The 18501-nt window shown below is 51.4% G+C and overlaps 1 protein-coding gene across 1 annotated transcript in view; it reads right to left on the bottom strand.

The window, feature by feature from the left end:
- Positions 1–8932: 8932 nt before the first annotated feature.
- The window catches only part of MAP6 (microtubule associated protein 6), a 77093-nt gene continuing 67524 nt past the window's right edge, over positions 8933–18501 (bottom strand). The window contains exon 4 of the mRNA XM_045483961.1: positions 8933–10065. Coding sequence (XP_045339917.1) covers positions 9075–10065 — 991 coding nt within the window. The 3' untranslated portion in view covers positions 8933–9074. The remainder of the gene's footprint in view (positions 10066–18501) is intronic.

Here is an 18501-nt window from a genome sequence, read left to right as displayed (position 1 = left end):
GTTTTGTTGGAGCATGGAGGGTGACTGGATCAGAGATTCCCATGTCATTTTTCCCGGGAGACAAGGGCTCCTTGTGTTAAGCCAGGGCCCATATCAATATGGTGCTGAAATGCTGGCAGATAACCGCAGGCCCCCTACATGCCGACTCGGGAAATGGTTTTGGCTTTGGCCGCCCTGGAGAGGTGGCTTTGGGGCTGGGGTGACAGTGCTGGACCTGGAGCCCGGGGCATTCTACGCTGGAACTTTGGCTCTCCAGTCTTCAGTTTCCTAGCTTTTCAAACTGATCTCATCCATAGCCAGGTTAGATAGGCTGCCTGACTGGGCCCGGCTTTGGCAGGAAGGAGCTTGTGGGATCCTTGTCCCATTTGGGTGTGCCGCAGGAAAGGAGGAGGGACCTGACACAGCCCTCCTCACATGGTCCTTGGGGCTCTTGACCCCATAGCTCAGGAGGAGAGAGGGTGAGTGGGGCAGAGGAAACTGGATTTGACACTGCTTGCTGGCAGTGTAGTCTCAAGCAGGTCACTTCCTCTCTCCGGGCGCCTCTCTGGCTTCCCTCTTCCACCAACTTTGCCCTGGGGGTTGTTGGTCCAGGGAGGGGAGCTCCTGCCTGGCTGGGCAACCCAGTTGGAGTCTTCCATGATGTGAATGGGGCTGCAGAAAGGCCAGCTGACTGACTCCTGTTAGTACCAAAACAGCGTTTAGAATACCGCTGCCAGAGCTCCGGGTCTGTCCCGTGCAATGGACCCAGTAAATCAGATGTCTGCCCTCAGGGGCTTCATCTGAAAGTGGAAGCCTATAGTGACAAGCATGCTCACTCCTCACCGTGTTCCAGTCCCCTGGATCATTCTGTTCCAGACTTGCTGTACTTATTCCCTGCCTCAGGGCCTTTGCACTAGCTCTTCTTTCTGCCTGACAAGCGGTTCTTTGTCAAGGGTACTTTTTTTTTTTTTGTCATCCGGAACTCAGCTTGAATGTCATTTGCTCCACAAGGCCTTCCCTGATAACCCAATGTAAGTAGCAACTCCCCTGCCTCAGTGTCTATACTGTGTTTTCTCTTTTTACTGACTCCTTAATGCTGTGAAATTTTCCACCTATTGACACATTCACTGGCTGTCCCCACTATTAGAATGGAAGCCCCATGAAAGTAGGGGCCACGTTTTGTTAATCACTGTATGTCCTGCACCTAGATTCAGCATCATCCCCACATAAGACACTGAAAATATATTTGCTGAGTTAGGAAGTGATGCAGCTGTGCTAGAAGGGTAAAAGGGCTGTGGGAGTACAGAGGGGGAAGCCGTGACTGCCAAGGGGAGATACAGAGGGCTCCCAGGAGGAGGTGACATGTGGGCTGCCTTGAAGGGTGAGTAGGTATTCTTTTTTTCTTTTTTTTTTAAATCAGAATAATAATTTAAATATCAGCTGGTACTACCTTTGCGTTTTGCTTCTAACACCATGTTTGTGCAAAACACCATGTCAGTCTCTTGGTGTCCCGTGCTATGGACATGGATATAATTTTATCCAAATTATCCACATTTGGATATAATTTTATCCAAATCTCTTAGCAGTTTGGCTAAGTAGGAATTCTCTCTGTTTTAGTGGTGAGATCACCAAGGCCAAGGGAGGTTAAATAACCTGCCTGAGGCTCCACAGCACAGCCAGTGGGGCTGAGCTGGGAACTGCTTCTAGAACGTTGGCTAGTTCTCCCTCCATGCCACGTGGGAAGGGCCAGAGAGGAACTGGCCAGATTCTAATACTGAAGGTGCATAGCCTGCTCGTAGTCTATACATGTCATCCCACGTCTTCCCCACGACGGCCCAGTTAGGTGGGAAGTCCTCCTAATCATACTAGTGTGGCTCAGAGATGGGCAGAGCCTGGACAAGAACCCAGGCCTCCTGGACCCAAAGTTCAGCCTGCAATAGCGCCCTCAGCAGGTGGGAGTGCCCCACCAGAGGGGAGCTCACAGTGAAAGAAGCCAGGCCTGGGGGTGGGGGCCACCCAGATGACCCAAAGGGGGCCCTGAGGCCACCTGCGGCCATCTGGGCACATGTGGGGAGGGTGGTGAGAGGTCTGAGCTCCCTCCTCATCATGAAAGGTGGAGTTGCTAATGTGGAAGGTGACAGGGCAGGAGGCAGAGGTAGTCAGGTCAAGGTTGGGTTGGGGGTCAGACACCAGGTCAGTGCCACCAATGGCCCATCCTGCCCTGTGTGGAGCTTTCCTGTCGCCTGGAGGCCATTGGAGGGCTGTCCTATTATTCCCACCATGCCGCTTGCTAAAGCCGCAGAGATGATGACGATGACTGCTGGATTGTGAGGGTCCTGGATGTAGTGCAAGTGCGGGAAGGTGGGGATGAACTCTCTACTGGGCACCGACCCGGGGCCTGGCACCGCTGTGTCTGATCTCATTTAATCCTCAGCGCTTACCTGAGGGGTAGCTATTACGGTCCCATGTTACAGATGAGAGGGGGAGTGGCCGGCCCAAGGCCACCCCGCAGGTCAATGACGGGGTCTGGCCTATATGGGAATCCCAGCATCCTGGCTGTGGAGGAGAGAAGTTGTGGACAGGCATGAGTGCCGCACTCCACAGTTCATAGTGGGTAGTCACCAGTGGGTTTCCACGTAATCTTAACCCCAGTCCCTGCAGCACGGAGCTCGTTACCCTGCATCTATGGAAGAGTACCCCAGCTGAGATCTTGAGAGCAGGCCCTGGTCTGCCTGTATCCTGCCACACCCCATACCTAGCACAAGGCCTGGGACACAGGAGGTGCCTAATAAATGCTCACTCAAAGAAATTGTCCAGTGGGTGCTCTGGTGCTTAGCAGCAGAGGCACTGGAGCCTGACAGACCTGACCTGACCTGAGGTCCTGCATCCCGGCTTTTCCCTGGCATGGTGACCTCAGGCTTCTGAGAAGATGAAGGCAGGAAAGGAGCTGAGGCCCTGGGGCCTGGGTTCTGCAACTCGCATCACGTCACCTCCATCACATTCTGTTGGTCGAAGCAAGTCGTGAGGTGTGCTGAGATTCCAGGGGCAAGGAATAGACTCCATCTCTCGATGGAAGGACCAGCAAAATGGCGTGGGCATGTTTTCAATCCACCACCCGGGGGGTGGCTGGTTCTCTTCCTGCCTCACTCCCATTGTTTCCAGTCCCAGAACTGGAGTTCTGTGCTTGCCTGACTCGGGGGCGCTAGTTCCGGAGTCAGATCTGGAAGGAGGAAGCATACACATCAAAAGAATCACAAGGTTTTGCTAATTTACATCAGTACAAAATCTGGAAAACATGGGAATGTTTACTGTGGGTGCTAGTCCACAGAGAGAGGAACATAATTTCATTGGCCTAAATTTGTTTATTTATTTATGTATTTATGTATGCATGTGTATGTTTATTTATTTGGTGGGAGGGGCAGAGAGAGAGGGAGAGCAAGAATCCCGAGCAGGCTCTGCACTGTCAGCACAGAGCCGGACCCAAGGCTCGAACCCACGAACCGTGATATGACCTGAGCCGAAATCCAGTTGGATGCCCAACCGACTGAACCACTCAGGCGCCCCCTGAATTTATTTATAATACAGGATACATTTACCTGAGATCCTAGATTTAGTGTGCCACTTTGCGCAGCGAGGGGCGGTTTTCGTTGTTGGCTTAGCTGTTGGGTTGACCGAACCTCGGATTCAATAGGGAACTATGAGCTATGCCTCACTGATGTTGAAATGCCAGGACTTTCTTGCTTTAAAATAGGGGAAAGAACCCAGACACTAAGGGAGGGAGGAATATTGAGGTGGGTTTACCCTGCGTGACCCACCTGCCCCCTAGCCAAGTTCCACCCTCCCCAACTTCCTTTTCTAGAACCTCTAGGAAACTCCCTTCACCAAGATATTGCAAACTCCATTAGTGACGGGAATGTCTTTGAAACAGGATGTACTACTCGTTCTCTGCAGGCTAGGGATGCCAGTGGAAGAGGCTGCCACAGAAATGGGCTCTATAATTTTAGTGGAAGTGCTCGGATCCCGGAGGAGCAGAGCACACACGGCAGCACTTGGCCTGGGACATCAGACATCAGGTGGTAATCAGAATGGTTTAACTTACATCTTTATCTTTATCTTTAGCAGAGGCTAATTGTTCAAAGACCAAATAGGACCAACAGGCAGCCTCTAAACCCTCCTTAATCTGTATTACAGAAACAGCAAAGCAATAAGCGAACAAAACCTTCCATGTTGGGCAATGGAAGCCCCACTTGAGCCACTATGAAAGAGAACCTCAGTTCCCTCACCCAAAGCCCCTTGAATGGAAGAGAGGCCAGTACACTTCGGAGCAAACCCTTCAATAGCACCCCAGACGCATACTGTAAATCTTTCCTGGGCCATTTGCCAGAGAACTGTGCTCTGTGAAGGGAAAATACACAGACTTTTCAGGGATTAGCAGACCTTGAGTCTATTTAATGCTAATTTCTGAGGACACAGAGAACCACTGTGCAGAGGCTCCCGTGGATCAGGTGATAATTGGAGTTTTGACCTGAGTCCAGGCATGCTGCACCCCAGGCATGAGACTCTGGACTCATCCTGAAATGATTTCCTCAGTTTCAGGGTGTATAGTTGAAATTTACAGGCGGAATTCACACGTAACTCTCCAGGCCTCCGGGATGAGGGCCATTACAGTAGAAGGGGACAAGTGGAAGCCCCTGGAACTTCACCTTCTTACCAGTCAATAAACCGGAAGAGTGGTTCAGCTCTGGAAGAATCACAGAAATTCGTGCCCTCCTCAAAGACCTGAAAGCTGCAGGGGTGGCTTCTACCGCGGGCCGCGTAGCTCACCTCTCTGGCCTGTGCAGAAGGCACAGGTCTCTGAGAATGACAGGGAACGATCACGGGCTTACTCGGATGAGGATGCTGCCCCTTGCAGTCGCTATTCTAGGCGTGGCTTTTGTTGTGGGAGCAAATGTGCATGTTTTAAGCCACTTGATGTGAAACTATGTATCGGCAAGTAACTTCTTTCCTCTTCCTGTATGGAGAATGGTGGAAGCAGTGTGCTTTCTCTTGGCGGAGAGAGAGCAGTACAGACTGCTCTCGCAACTTCTCTTCTCGCAACTTCTCTTGAAGCCTGTGAAGTTGCTGGTTCTCTGCTACGAGTTGGTCGACAGGGATATTTTTTTTTACCTGACAGAAGCCTTTTTTTAATTTTTTATTTCTTAAAAGTGTACTTACTGCTTTTGAGAGAAGAGAGGGAGAGAGCACGAGCGGGGGGTGGGCAGAGAGAGGGAGAGAAAATCCCAAACAGGCGAGCTGGGGCTGGGGCTCAGTGATTCTCATCCCAGGGCAGGGTGGGATCCTGGCTGGAAGGTTCCCAGCCAGGCTGGGGGATCCTCGGGCTGAGTTTGGGCATCCTTGGGCTTGAGTCTCGGATCCATCCGGGCTCAGACGCAGGCCACCCTGGGTTCGGCCCTGGGCCGGAACCAGAGACTCCCCTTGCAGACAGCACCCAACCATCCCTATCCCTCCTGGCCCCCTCAGCCAGGCCCTTGGGGGCCGTGGTGTCAGTGCCGGCAGAGTGGCAGGCAGCGGGGTCCTTCGTCTGGATTGGAGGTGCAGCAGCAGGAGGGAGAAGGGGGGCTGGAGGTGCTGGGGGAGGGCGGGGAGGGGAAATGGCTGCAGCTGGGAAGGACCAGGCCTGGAATGAAGTCTGCTTCTGAGAAGGGCCGCGAGAGTCCAGTTCATTTCCCGCCTCTCCCCGCCTCAGCCCTGGATGGGAGGCCTTGGCCATCACCTCCCTCACTGGGCCCTCTTCCCATGCAGAGCTGGAGGTGCCCTGGGCTGGAGGGTTTCTGCCTCAGGATCTCCAGTCGGAGGGGTTTGCAAGGGAGGAAACTGAGGTGGCTGGTGCTGGGCTGGGGCCCAGGTCCACCAGCTCGAAAGCCGAAGCTGCCAGACCCGGCAGCCGCTGCCGTGTCCCCATCTGCACTATCTCTCGGCCTTTGACACTGGGCGTCACGGGCCTGGCACCAAAGGCCCCTGGGGTCTTCTTACAGCTTTGGGCCAGCCTTCTCAGCGTCCTCTGTGCACCTCTCGTCCTCCCTTTTGAAAGTCTCCAGAGCTTTGAACTGGGCCCCCTTCTCTTCCATTGTGACACTGTCACTGGGAGAGCTCAGCCTCCCCCCGTGTGGGGCTCACTCCCAGGCAGCTGTTCCTTCAGAGATGGAGCCCTGGTAGCCAGGGGCCTCCTGGACATCTGCTCCTGGATGTTCTGCGCCTCAGAGATGGTGCTGTCATTGGCCTGGCCCCGAGTGGAGTGAGGAGGTAGGCTTGGGGCCAGTTGCTCAAAAAACCGACTCTTTGGAAGTCATCAGCACTTCCTGTGATGGTTTCTAACAACCAAGCTGAGCTACCTTAAAAGGAGCCGTTTAAAAACTGTTGTATGGGGGGCACCTGGGTGGCTCAGCCGGTTGAGCATCTGACCTCGGCCGAGGTCATGATCTCGAAGTTCATGGGTTTGAGCCCTTGTCGGGCTCTGTGCTGACAGCTCAGAGCCCGGAGCCTGCTTCGAATTCTGTGTCTCCCTCGCTCTCTGCCCCTCCCCTGCTCATGCTCTGTCTCTCTCTCTCTCTCTCAAAAATAAATAATTATTAAAAAAAAAAAAAACCCGTTGTATGTAAGTGATGAATCACGGGAATCTATTCCCAAAGCCAAGAGCATACTGTATACACGGTATGTTAGCTAACTTGACAATAAATTATATTTAAAAAATAATGAAAAATAAAATAATAATAATAAAAGAAAGAGATCTTCAAGGGACACCTGGGTGACTCAGTAGGTAAAGCATCTGACTGTTGATTTCAGCTCACGTCATGATCTCACAGTTCATGGCTTGGAGCCACATACTGGGTTCTGCACTGACTGGGGCTTGCTTGGGATTCTTTCTCCCTCTCTCTGTCCCTCCCCTGCTCACAATCTCTCTCTCTCTCAAAATAAATAAATAAACTTTTAAAAACTTAAAAAAACAAGAGAGACCTTTAAAAGGGGTTATGTGCCCATAATGGGTCTTAAGTGCCCTAAAAGATTTCGAGTGCTCCTTAGCTTTGGTGGGGGCAATGGGCGGAGCTCCCCTGATGCCCCCAGGATCCTGAGGACTCTGAGGCTATTGTGGCCATTACAGGGGGGCTGTCTTCACAGGACTTATCTCTGACCAAGGTGGAGCTTCAGCCCTGCTGGCAGTCCCCCAGCGTTCTTCACACACCGCCCCCCAACCCCCCCCCCCCCCCGCCCTCCCTCAAGCCCTCAGGCTCAGAGAACTGGTCACCTCAGCCTGGTCCCAGTCTTCTGCCCCAGAGACCTGCCACACCCCTTGGTCAAGCTCTCATGCAAATACGGTTCCTTTCATTCAAGGACTTCCAGAAGGGGCTTACCCCGGCCTTGTACCCACACCCTTCATAGCCCCTGCCCAAGCTGTCTGTACTCCATGGCCACTTTCTCCGAGAAGCCTTCCTGGCTGCCCCCACCAAGGATTCTCTCTTCACTGTCCTCTCAAAGCCACCCCTTCAGTTGTCCCGGGGCCTCATCCCACACCACGTTTTATTGCCGCAAGACTGAGGCTTCTTTGCCAATGTGACTTCAACGCCCAACGATGAGCGAGATAAAGTGGGTGCTAAGGAAAACAGACTTGAAAATGTACAAGGGTCCTCAGGCATTGTTTTAGAAGTCTTGGCCGAGCTGTCCTGGATACTGAAGGGGGATCAGCAGATGTTAGGTTCTACCCTCATGAGTGTCCTGGGACTCTTCTGATTAGAGGCCTGGTCTGCTCAAGAAGCATGTCCTCTGGATGAGCTTTAGGCCTGAGCCCTTGATGAAAAACAGTCACCCAGAATTACCTTGGATCCGCTGGGTTCCTGTCCTTCTCTCCTCTTTGGGCTTTAACTCTGACCAATATGGGGCTCAGCCTGCTGTGGTTTGGTACCTGTTCCTAGGCGGTCATGGGACCCAACCTGTGAGATAATAGGAAATATATGCATTGGTCTCCCTCCCCGGTTCCTGGCACAGAGCTCCTAAAACTCTTGGAATTCCCTAGATGATAGGACTGTCCTTTGTTTTAATGAGGCAACTCTTGGTAGTCTCCTGGATAGCTTCCAGTTGGGTGCTGGTCGCCAGAAAGACTAAGCTATGATTAGAAGCTCGAACTTTAAGTCCTACCCCTATCTTCTGGGAATGGGAGAGGGGCTGGATATTGAGTTAATAATTGACCATGCCTAAGAGCTTCTGGGTTGCTGGAGGTACTGAGAGGGTGGTGAGCCCGGTGACGGCATGGAAACTTCACGCCTCTTCCCCCTTCTCTTCCATCTCTTCCATCTGGATGTTCATCTATAGCCTTTATTCTTTAATGATAAACCGGTAAACGGAAGTAAGTGTTGCCCTGAGTTCTGTGAGACATTCCAGCAAATTTTTGAACCCCAGTAGGGGGTTGTGGAGATCCCAATCGATATCCTGCAGTCAGAAGTATAAATTACAGCCTGGGACTTCAAGTGGCATCTGCAATGGGGGCCTGGGGGCAATCGTGTGGGGCTGAGTCCTTAAAACCTGTGGGGTCTGACGCTATCCCCAGGTGGATACTGTCAGAATTGAGTCGCATCGCAGGACACCCAGCTGGTGTCGGCTAATTGTTTCACGTATGGTGTCAGAAGTGAGGCGCTGTGGGAGTGAGAGTGGAGGAGAGACACAGGATTGTTCTGCCCCACATCCTCATCATGGGATCCTGCCCTCCATCTCCTAACAACTCCCACCCCCTCCCATCTTACACTATCTACTCACAGAGCTGGGGGTTTCTCAGACTCATCTGCCCCAGAGGGATACGTGCAGAGTCCCGCGTGCCCTCTTGTAAATGTGCATGGCACGCACGCACGTGCACGCACGCACGCACACACACACGCACACACTCAAGTAGAGCCAGAGACACTACTGCGCCAGAGGGACCAGCTTTATTAGATCCCAGCAAGACTATACAGTGCGTGTTTCATGCAGATTAAATATGTGTCTTCGCTGCCCCTGGGAGGGAGCACTTCCACCGCCAGATCCTTCCTTGGCGTGTCGAGGGGTGAGTATCAAGGGGAACTCTCAACATATTCCGCGTGGGGGACAGTTGGGATCATGACTGGGGGTGGAGGTGAGACAGTGGGCAGCTGAGGGCCCTTGGGACCTTGAGTCTTCAGAGGTTCAGGGACCACAGGACCTTGGTCCTTTGCTGGTGGTGACACCAGAAGGTCTTGATCTTTCAGAGGCACCGGGATTATGGGAACTTGATTCTTCACAGGCTCAGGGACCACGGGATCTTGATTCTTTGGAGGCTCTGGGACCATGGGACCTTGATCCTTGACTAGTGCTGGGACCACAGGACCTTGATTCTTTACATGTGCCTCAACCACAGAATCGTGATCCTTCAGAATCTCTGGGGCCACTCCACCTTGATCCTTGGCTGGCTCCAGAACCACTAAACCTTGATTCTTTACAGGCTCAGAGAGCACAGGACTTTCATTCTTTATAGGTGCTATGACCGTGGCACTTTGATCCTTCAGATGCTCTGGAACCATAGGACCTTGATCTTTGCCAGGTGCTGAGACCATGGGACCTTGATCCACAGGCTCAGGGACCACGGGGCTTTGATCTTTGACAGGCGCTGGGACCATGGGCCCTTGATCCTTTGGAGGCTCTGGTACCATGGCACCTTGATCGTTAACTATTTCTGGAGCCACAGGACTTTGATTCTTTGGAGGCACCGGGACCAAGGAACCTTGTTCCTTTACTGGTGCTGTGATCACAGACCCTTCATTCTTTAAAGGCTCAGGGGCCACGTGATCTCGATCCTTAACTGGTGCGGGGCCCACAGGACCTAGATCTTTCAGAGGCCCCGAGACCACAGGAGCTTGACCCTTCAGAGGCTCTGGGACCATAGGGCCTTGATCTTTTGGACGATCTTGGATCACAGGACCTTGATCTTTCAGAGGCCCTGGGCCCATAGGACTTTGATCCTTGTCTGGCTCTGTGGCTACAGGACCTTGATTCTTACGTGAATCACTGGTGAGTTCAACCTGGCTCCTGCAGAGGAGAGAGAGGTAGTCACTGTGAGGGCCAACGCTCAGGCCAAGGATTGGGCAGAGCACAGATTGCCTGATAAGTCTCGGCCTAGAGGAGCCTGGGAAGGGAACTCTTCCTGGAGAGCCAAGAGGAGAATCTGATGTCCATGTTCTTAGTACAGAACGTGGAGTGGGGGGAGGGGCAGGCTCAGGAATCAGTCATTCAATGTGCTTGCCAATTGATTATAACCTGCGCGTGGCACAGCGGGGGGCACCCAGCTGACGAGGGCAGTACAGCAGAGGGCTCAGAGTCCTCCCATGGCTGTGGGCATCCCAGCAGCCTGTCCACCCCACACTCCACCCAGGCCGCTCTCCCTTCCTCCATGATAGCTGGGACCTCCTGCGAGCCCGTCTTAGCCATCCACTCAGATGACCCTAGAGGCCAGTACGCTTTCCCTCTTCTCAGGGCCTTTGCTACCCCCCGCCCCCAAATCCTTTGTTAAGGACTGGCTGTGGAGAGGGATAATACAAAGGGCAGGATAGGGGTGCCTGGGTGGCTCAGTCTGTTAAGCATCCAACTTCCAGCTCAGGTCATGATGTCACGATTTACGAGTTCGAGCCCCGCGTCGGGCTCTGTGCTGACAGCTCGGAGCCTGGAGCCTGCTTCGGATTCTGTGTCTCCCTCTCTCTCTGCCCCTCCCCTCCTCAAACATAAATAAACATTTTATATATATATATATACATATATATATATATGTGTATATATATATATATACATATATATATATGTATATATATATATATATATATATATATATATATATATATATACATAAAAGAAAGAGGGCAGGAGAATGTCCCTCTAACACCTCTTCCTACTAAGGGGAAAGTATTTTCTCATTAACATGGTTTAGAATAGCCTACGCAAGGTGATAATAAAAAGCAGAGTGGCTTTTAATTGGTTTTCTTACTGCATTTAAATTCTCTATAGGCGATGCACCACATTGTTGCCTGAGCCACTGCCATTGCCCCCACCTTTGGAGGTGAGTGGCGGGGACTCCCCATTCAGGCAGTGAAGTGGCCCTGCTCCCCCCCGCTCTATCCCCACTTCTGGCTCCCTCTACTGACCCTGGGCCCTTGCCCTCACTTACTCCAAGGCTCTGGGGCTGATTCCCCTGCAGCCGAATCCAACCCTCTCACCAGGCCTCACTGTGGACACCCTCCTCATCCCTTGGCCCATCCACATCGCGGAGAGCAGGTGACATCACTGACACATTCAGGGCCACACGCAGAGGCCACCCGTCTAGTTTAGAACACACACTCCTTCCTTGCAGACCAGGCTGATATTTGCCACTCAGCCAGTGTCCCAAACCCTGGCACACCTACGGCACATTCCAGTTTCCAAATCACTCCTTCTCATAGCTCGTTTCGGCAACGCGGTGACCCCGTGAAGCATGCGGGGAGGACTGTATTACCCTTACTTGTCAGAGGAAGAAACTGAGGTCTGGAGGGAGCACGCGATTTGGAAAGTGAGGGACCTCCATGGACTCTAGAGTCTGGGTCTTTCCGCTCCTGGAGCCTGTCCTCTGTCCATGGTAGTGCTGGGCACAGAGGCTGCTCAGTACAGGGGAGCTATTATTACTCTCTTACGCTCTGTGGCCAGTCAAGCCTTTAAGCTTAAAACCTCTTCAGCATTTTAGCAGTTCCCATCAGCTTTTAGGACTATGTCTTACCTGCTTATTAAAGCTGGTTTAGTAAGACCCCCTACGTGATATCACTTCCCTAGTTTCTGATGGTTTTGTCTCTCTGGGTCTCAAGTTTGTCATCTATTTCATTGGATATAATGATATTTATTCAGAAGTTTATGATTAGAGATCATGTACGTCGAGCACCTTGTACCACGACATTACTATGCAATATTACAATTATTTTTCTATTTATGGGGCACCCGGGTGGCTCAGTTAGCTAAGCAACCGACTCTGGATTTCGACTCAGGTCTTGATCTCACGGTCATGAGATCGAGCCCCATGTTGGGCTCTGCGCTGACAGGACAGAGCCTGCTGAGGATTCTCTCTCTTCTCTTTCTCTGCCCCTCCCCCCTCTTTCCCTCTCTCTCTCTCTCTCTCTCCCTCTCTCTCAAAATAAAAACTTAAAAAAATTATTTTTCTATTTATTTAGAAGTAACGTTACACATATTGCGACTATTTTTATTGTGATATGTCATCCCAGTCTAGAAGCTTTTTACTGTATGTAGCATCTTGAGTTCCCTGGGGACCTACGTCTCTCAGCAGAGTACACAGCATCCTAGGCAGACTCTGTCAATCCCTCTGGATGTTTCTGAGCATCACAGTGGACCAACAGGGGCCAAGGTGGCTCCCTGGCTCAGCATGACCCAGACCACAAGCTGCTCTGGCCAGCTGGACACAGCTGGCTGCCATCAGTGGGACCTTAGCGTTTGCAGAGGGAGTCAGGCAAGGCCACCCGAAGTACGCAGATTCCAAAGACGGCATTAAAATACATCTAATACTGGGGTGCCTGGGTAGCTCAGTCGGTTAAGCGTCTGACTTCGGCTCAGGTCGTGATCTCACAGTCCGTGAGTTCGAGCCCCATGTCGGGCTCTGTGCTGACAGCTCAGAGCCTGGAGCCTGTTTCGGATTCTGTGTCTCCCTCTTTCTCTGCCCCTCCCCTGCTCACGCTCTCTCTCCTTCAAAAATAAACATTTAAATAAAATAAATACATTTTATTTATTTTAATATTATTTTAATACATTAAATAAATAAAAATTTAAAATACGTCCAGAGAGGAGATAAAAATCACTTAATTCAGAATGGAACCAAGTAGGAAATGGATTGGATGAATCCCATCAGGTAGTGAACAACCTGGGTGAGGTTACTGTGAAGCAGTGACAGAGCTGAGGGAGGGGGACACAAGAGGTGACAGGGCTTAACTTGATCTCAGGGGCTTGCACTGCAAAACCTACCTCACTGGCAGCACATAAACTCGGCATCCCTGGCTGGCATGGAGACGAAACAGGGGGCTGGCCCCGCAGTGTGGGCAAAATGAACTTCCCTGGGTATTTGAGGCCCTGGCCCCCGTGCCAAGCCCCACATTTCTGTTGAAAGAGCCTCTTAGCCACCTGCAACCTAACCCCACGTATAACCCTAGATTGTTTTGGTTGGTGAAGCTGTTTCCTGAGGAAGTGTCTTGACTCATGGGAAGGTTTAGAATGAAGATTAGAAATGATAAAATTGATAAATCTACAATCTTACCCTTTTTTGGTATTAAGCTAAGGAAAAATCTATGTAGATTGATTTTGAACACATCTGTGGTGTTTCAAATAATTTGGCATATTAGAATACCTAACAGATTAGCTTTGTGACTCCAATATAAAATGTATAATGGAGTAATTAATTTAGATTTGTGATTTTAAGTTGAAAGATAGAAGACAATTTTACAAATTTTGAAAACAGTGATGGAACTTTTATGATAACCCAATAGTTATATTTTTAAGTTTATTTTATTTTATTTATTTATTTTTAATTTATTTTTTAATGTTTATTTATTTTTGAGAGAGAGAGACAGAGTGCAAGCTGGGGAGGGGCAGAGAGAGAGGGAGACACAGAATCCGAAGCAGGCTCCAGGCTCTGAGCTGTCAGCACAGAGCCCGATGTGGGGCTCGAACCCACAAATCATGAGATCGTGACCTGAGATGAGGTCAGACGCTTAACCAACTGAGCCACTCAGGCGCCCCAGTTTGTTTTAAATGACTTATAATTTAATGTAAATTATTTAAGGGAACCCAATTAATTAGGTTATAAAATCCCCCTTAAAAGAGACTGTTGAATTTTACCAGATTTTTAAAATGCATTACTTTTATAAATTAAGCTTTCATTTAAAAAAAAATTTTTTTTTCAACGTTTATTTATTTTTGGGACAGAGAGAGACAGAGCATGAACAGGGGAGGGGCAGAGAGAGAGGGAGACACAGAATCGGAAACAGGCTCCAGGCTCTGAGCCATCAGCCCAGAGCCTGACGCGGGGCTCGAACTCACGGACTGCGAGATCGTGACCTGGCTGAAGTCGGATGCTTAACCGACTGCGCCACCCAGGCGCCCCAGCATTCATTTTTAAAACCAAAGCAGCCTTGGGGCACCTGGCCGGCTCAGTCAGTGGAGCACACGACCCTTGATCTTGGGGTTGTGAGTTCGAGGCCCATGTTGGGTGAAGAGATTACTTAAGAATAAAGTCTTAAAAAAATAATAATAATAAATGAAACCAAAGCAGCCTCAGTTGGTTTTCCTATGGACAGGGCCACCCTCAAGGACAACATAAAACTCTCGTTGACACTGACTGGCCATCACTTGGCTCCACAGTGCCCTGCCAGTCTCCCCATCTGTAAAATGCCCCGCCATTCCCAGTAAGGCTGGCAGAAGCCGCCCACCCAGTGCCTTCCGTGTGAATGATTCTAAGTTGCACCCTCAGCCGGTTGGCAAGGTGAAATGGGCCGGATTCAGCCCCGCCGGCCGACGGGCCAGCTGTCCTTGGCATGGGCATGTCCTTGGCCATGGCCCCACCGGCACAACCAAAAATCTGGAGCCCTGAGCCAGCTGCAGATCTTCTCAGGACAACACGTGCCACAGACCCCCTCGGGCTCCCAGCCCGAGTCCCCTCTCAGAAACTAGAACAACCTGTTGGATTCGTCTTGGGGCTTCTGTGCTGCTTATTGCCTGCAAGATCTTGGAGATCTTGGGCAATTACTCAACCACTAGAGACCTCAGTTTCTCCACTTATAAAATGCGGATAACAATACAAATGTCAGGAACTCTTACAACAGAGGATCAGACGATCCTGTTGGGCAGGGATGTGAAATCACAGTTCTCCAGATTTGTAGAGCGCTTTGGTGCATCACGTGGTTAAGTCCATTTCCCATGAACTGTAGTAACAGCTTACTAAATGCTCACATCCTCCTTACTTTAGCTCACTGGACCCTCACGGCAGCCCTGGAGGAAGGCAGGGAGAGGGGTGACCAGCCCTCCAGCCTCACCCTCCTGGCACTGTCCTCTGGGCAGCCCGTGCTGTTTTACGCATCCCCTGTGCTGTGTTTCTTGTTTCTGCCTCCTGGATTGTCCCCTTTCACCCGCTTTGCCCTGTCTGTCCTTGACGGCTCGGCTCAGACCCCACTTCCTCACAAGGTCCTGGTTGCATCTCTCCAAATGAGCTCCCTCTTGCTGCACCATTTTATAGTCTCTCCCACATTCACAGATACCCCATTTAATGTCAGTTTCCCCCACTGTGCCCGTGAGCTCCCTGAAGGCAGGGGCCATCCTCCCGGCCTGCAGCCCCAGTGCCCAGCACAGTACCTGCAACAAAGAAGGTCAAACGGAAAGATTTACAAATTATTGTTCCTGAGACCTGGTTCATCATTCATCTCACGGCCCCAGCCAGAAACCCAGCATCATCCTTGATATCTCCTTCTTCCATAAAACCTTCACCCAATCCATCAGGAAACATCTGTTCCAGCTCCTAACATTTGTCTCGTGAATTTTTCCACTCCTTTCCCTCCTTCCCTTTCCTCCGCCAGCTGTGTCATCATTTCCATGGACCACGGTCACGGCCTCCTAACTGGTATCCTTTCCTCCTCCTCCAATCCATTCTTCATACAGAAATCAGAATGACCTTTCCAAAAAGCAACCCCCTTTGCTTACAACTCTTCACGGCTCTCATTGCACTCAGCATAAAGAGTAAAACCGGTTAGGGGCGCCTGGGTGGCTCAGTTGGTCGAGCGTCTGACTTCGGTTCAGGTCATGATCTTGTGGTCCATGAGTTTGAGCCCCATGTCAGGCTCTGTGCTGACAGCTCGGAGCTTGGAGCCTGCTTCAGATTCTGTCTCCCTCTCTCTGCCCCTCCCCTGTTTGCACTCTGTCTCTCTCTCTCTTTCAAAAATTAATACACATTAAAAAAAGAAAAAAAAGAGAGAGAGAGTGAAACCTGTTACATGGCCCCATCTAGCTGAGCAGCCTGCTCCCAATGCCCTCCTGGCTCTATGTCCCCAGCCTCCCAGGACTTTGTTCTGTTCCTCAGTACGCCCTGCTTCTTTCCATTTCCAGTTTTGCACGTGCTGTTGTCTCCTCCAAGAACATTCTCTTGCTCCCTCTTGCCCTGGTTAATGTGTACTCATCCCTTATCTCTCAGCTCACTGGAGCACTTTCCCAGGGAAGCCTTCCCTGACCCCACCGATGGGACAAGGTCACCAGCTACAGGCTCTCCTAGTCCCTGCACTGTCTTTCCCACCCCTTCACAAGGCTGATTACTCGCATTCTGTTGGATTAATGTTTCCCCTACTAGCCTGAAGCTTTTAGAGGGCAGGACCATGCCGACTTTGCATATCACCATATTGTCTGTACCTAAAACAGCAGGGGATACCCCAACTAAATACTTGTCAAATGAACGAATAAATGAGAGCTTTTCTGTGCTGGGTGCTGTCGTATTTGCAAAATTTAATGTTCCAAGGTTATATGAGACATCCTAAGTCTTAATAACTTGATTTTCTGCCCTTCCTCCTGTTACCATGGAGACAGGCAATTGCCTCCTGGGCACACACACACTGGCCTTGGATCTATGCTTTATCAGAGTCTGGAAACAGGATTAGCGAGCCCTGCCAGAGACTATTTGGAAAAAGGGCTTCCTTCCCTCCTGCTGGATTTCTACCCTTGCACACAATTCTAATCCCATAATCCACCCGTGTGGTTTTCTCTTTTTCTTCCCCCCCAGACTGTCTCCTGATGCACCATCAAAGTAGCCCAGAACTGGGGCAGTGCTCTAAGTAGGGACCTGTTCAAAAATCAAGGACCTATGGGCTCTCTCCGTGAATCCCCTGCCTCCACAGCTTGGAAAAGGCTTGTGGAAGAAAGAAACCCCTATTTTCTGAGCAGTAAGCATGTGCCAGGCTGGGTGCCAGGTGCTTTAACATAGATCATTTCTTATAATGTAAAGAGCAGCCCACAGGTCAGGGGTGGGCAGTGCGTGGATTGGGTCAGGGGCCAGAAGAGCTGGGTCTGCATGACGACCCAACATCTTTCTAGCCCACAGGGTGTCATCACAGGCATGCCGGCCTTTATACCTCAGCATCCATAATCTATAAGGTGGGGATTACAGTGCTCACCTTCTAGGGAGGATTAGTTCGTGGGAACACTCCTGGCGTGACCCCTGGAATATGGGTGTTTAGTACATGTTACTTCCAAAGAGGGACTCAACGATCTAGTCCAGTTGTGTTACTCTGTGATGGGAAACTGGCTCAGAGTGGGCAAGTGACTCTCCCATAGCCATACAGCTGATGGATAGCAGGTCCAGGGCTGAAACATGGGCCCCTCGACACCTTAATGGGTAGAAGGGATAGAGCAAAGTCACTTGGAACAAAGATGGGCGGGAGGGGGCTGAGCCAGGGCCCAGGCCGACTGCACCTCGGGGCCTCTGGCAGAAGGCTGGGGAGACAGCGGACACGGTAATTTGGTGGCTTCGCTCTCCTCCTCTAGGCCCCCGTGGGCCTCGCACAGGAGCCCGCATTTCCCAGGCACAAACAAAGCTCCCAAGGCAGGATAAGAAATGCAGCTACCAGAGGGGGAGGGCCAAGGAAACCATCTTTGAAAGGCTCATTATTCTTACGAAGAATCTGCAGGAGACAAGGCATTCTCAAAACAAGGACTCCCACTCCTGCCTCTCTCCCCGACAGGCTCCGTGCTAGCCCCACAACGTCTGCAGTTGTCCTGGCGTTTGGTAATGACCTGCCTCTCCTGCTGGCCCGGGGGCTGTGTCTGGCTCGTCTTTGCATCACTAGTATCTCGCGTCTGCCCTACAGTAGCACCTGCAGACATTTGTAACAGATGGCTGGTGTATCGCTTTATCTCTTTATTCTCTTTCAGTTTTTTCTCTTTTATCCATTCATGGGACAAAGTCCGCTGAGCCCCTGCTCTGGGTTAGGCCCTGTGCTGGGGGCGCGGGAGTAAATGAGACCTGGGCCCTTCAGGAGCACCCCCCGTCCCCACCACCGGTGTGGGGAGCAGGGGACAGACCCACAAACACACACCATGCGCACCGTAATGCTGCCAGGGTGCCGGCACCCCCGGCAGCCCTGACCCCAAACCGTCAGCCAGGGAGACCCAGAGGTCCCTTCCGGGGCAGAGACGTCACTTGGCTGGAGCAGTCTTCCCTGTCTCCTCTAGGAAAGCGCAACTCCTGAGAGTCATCGGGTCTCCTGAGTTCTGTCACTCTCTCCCTGCCAACGGGCCCCTCCACGGCCCACGCTGCCCCGAAGTAGGGCACACACCTCTTGGTGGCCTCGTGTTTCGACCCTGAGCGGAAACCTGTGTTTTGGTCAGCTCCACTCCCTCCCATTCCTGCCCTGCTCCCGGTTCTGCGCTCCGGGGCCGCCCTTTCAGGAAATGCCCATGCTGCCTGGCTCC

Source organism: Leopardus geoffroyi, chromosome D1 (assembly GCF_018350155.1).
Source record: "Leopardus geoffroyi isolate Oge1 chromosome D1, O.geoffroyi_Oge1_pat1.0, whole genome shotgun sequence".
In the NCBI taxonomy this organism is placed as follows: Eukaryota; Metazoa; Chordata; class Mammalia; order Carnivora; family Felidae; genus Leopardus; species Leopardus geoffroyi.
Note: the sequence above shows the minus strand (reverse complement) of the source record. Positions and strands in the feature narration are given on the sequence as shown.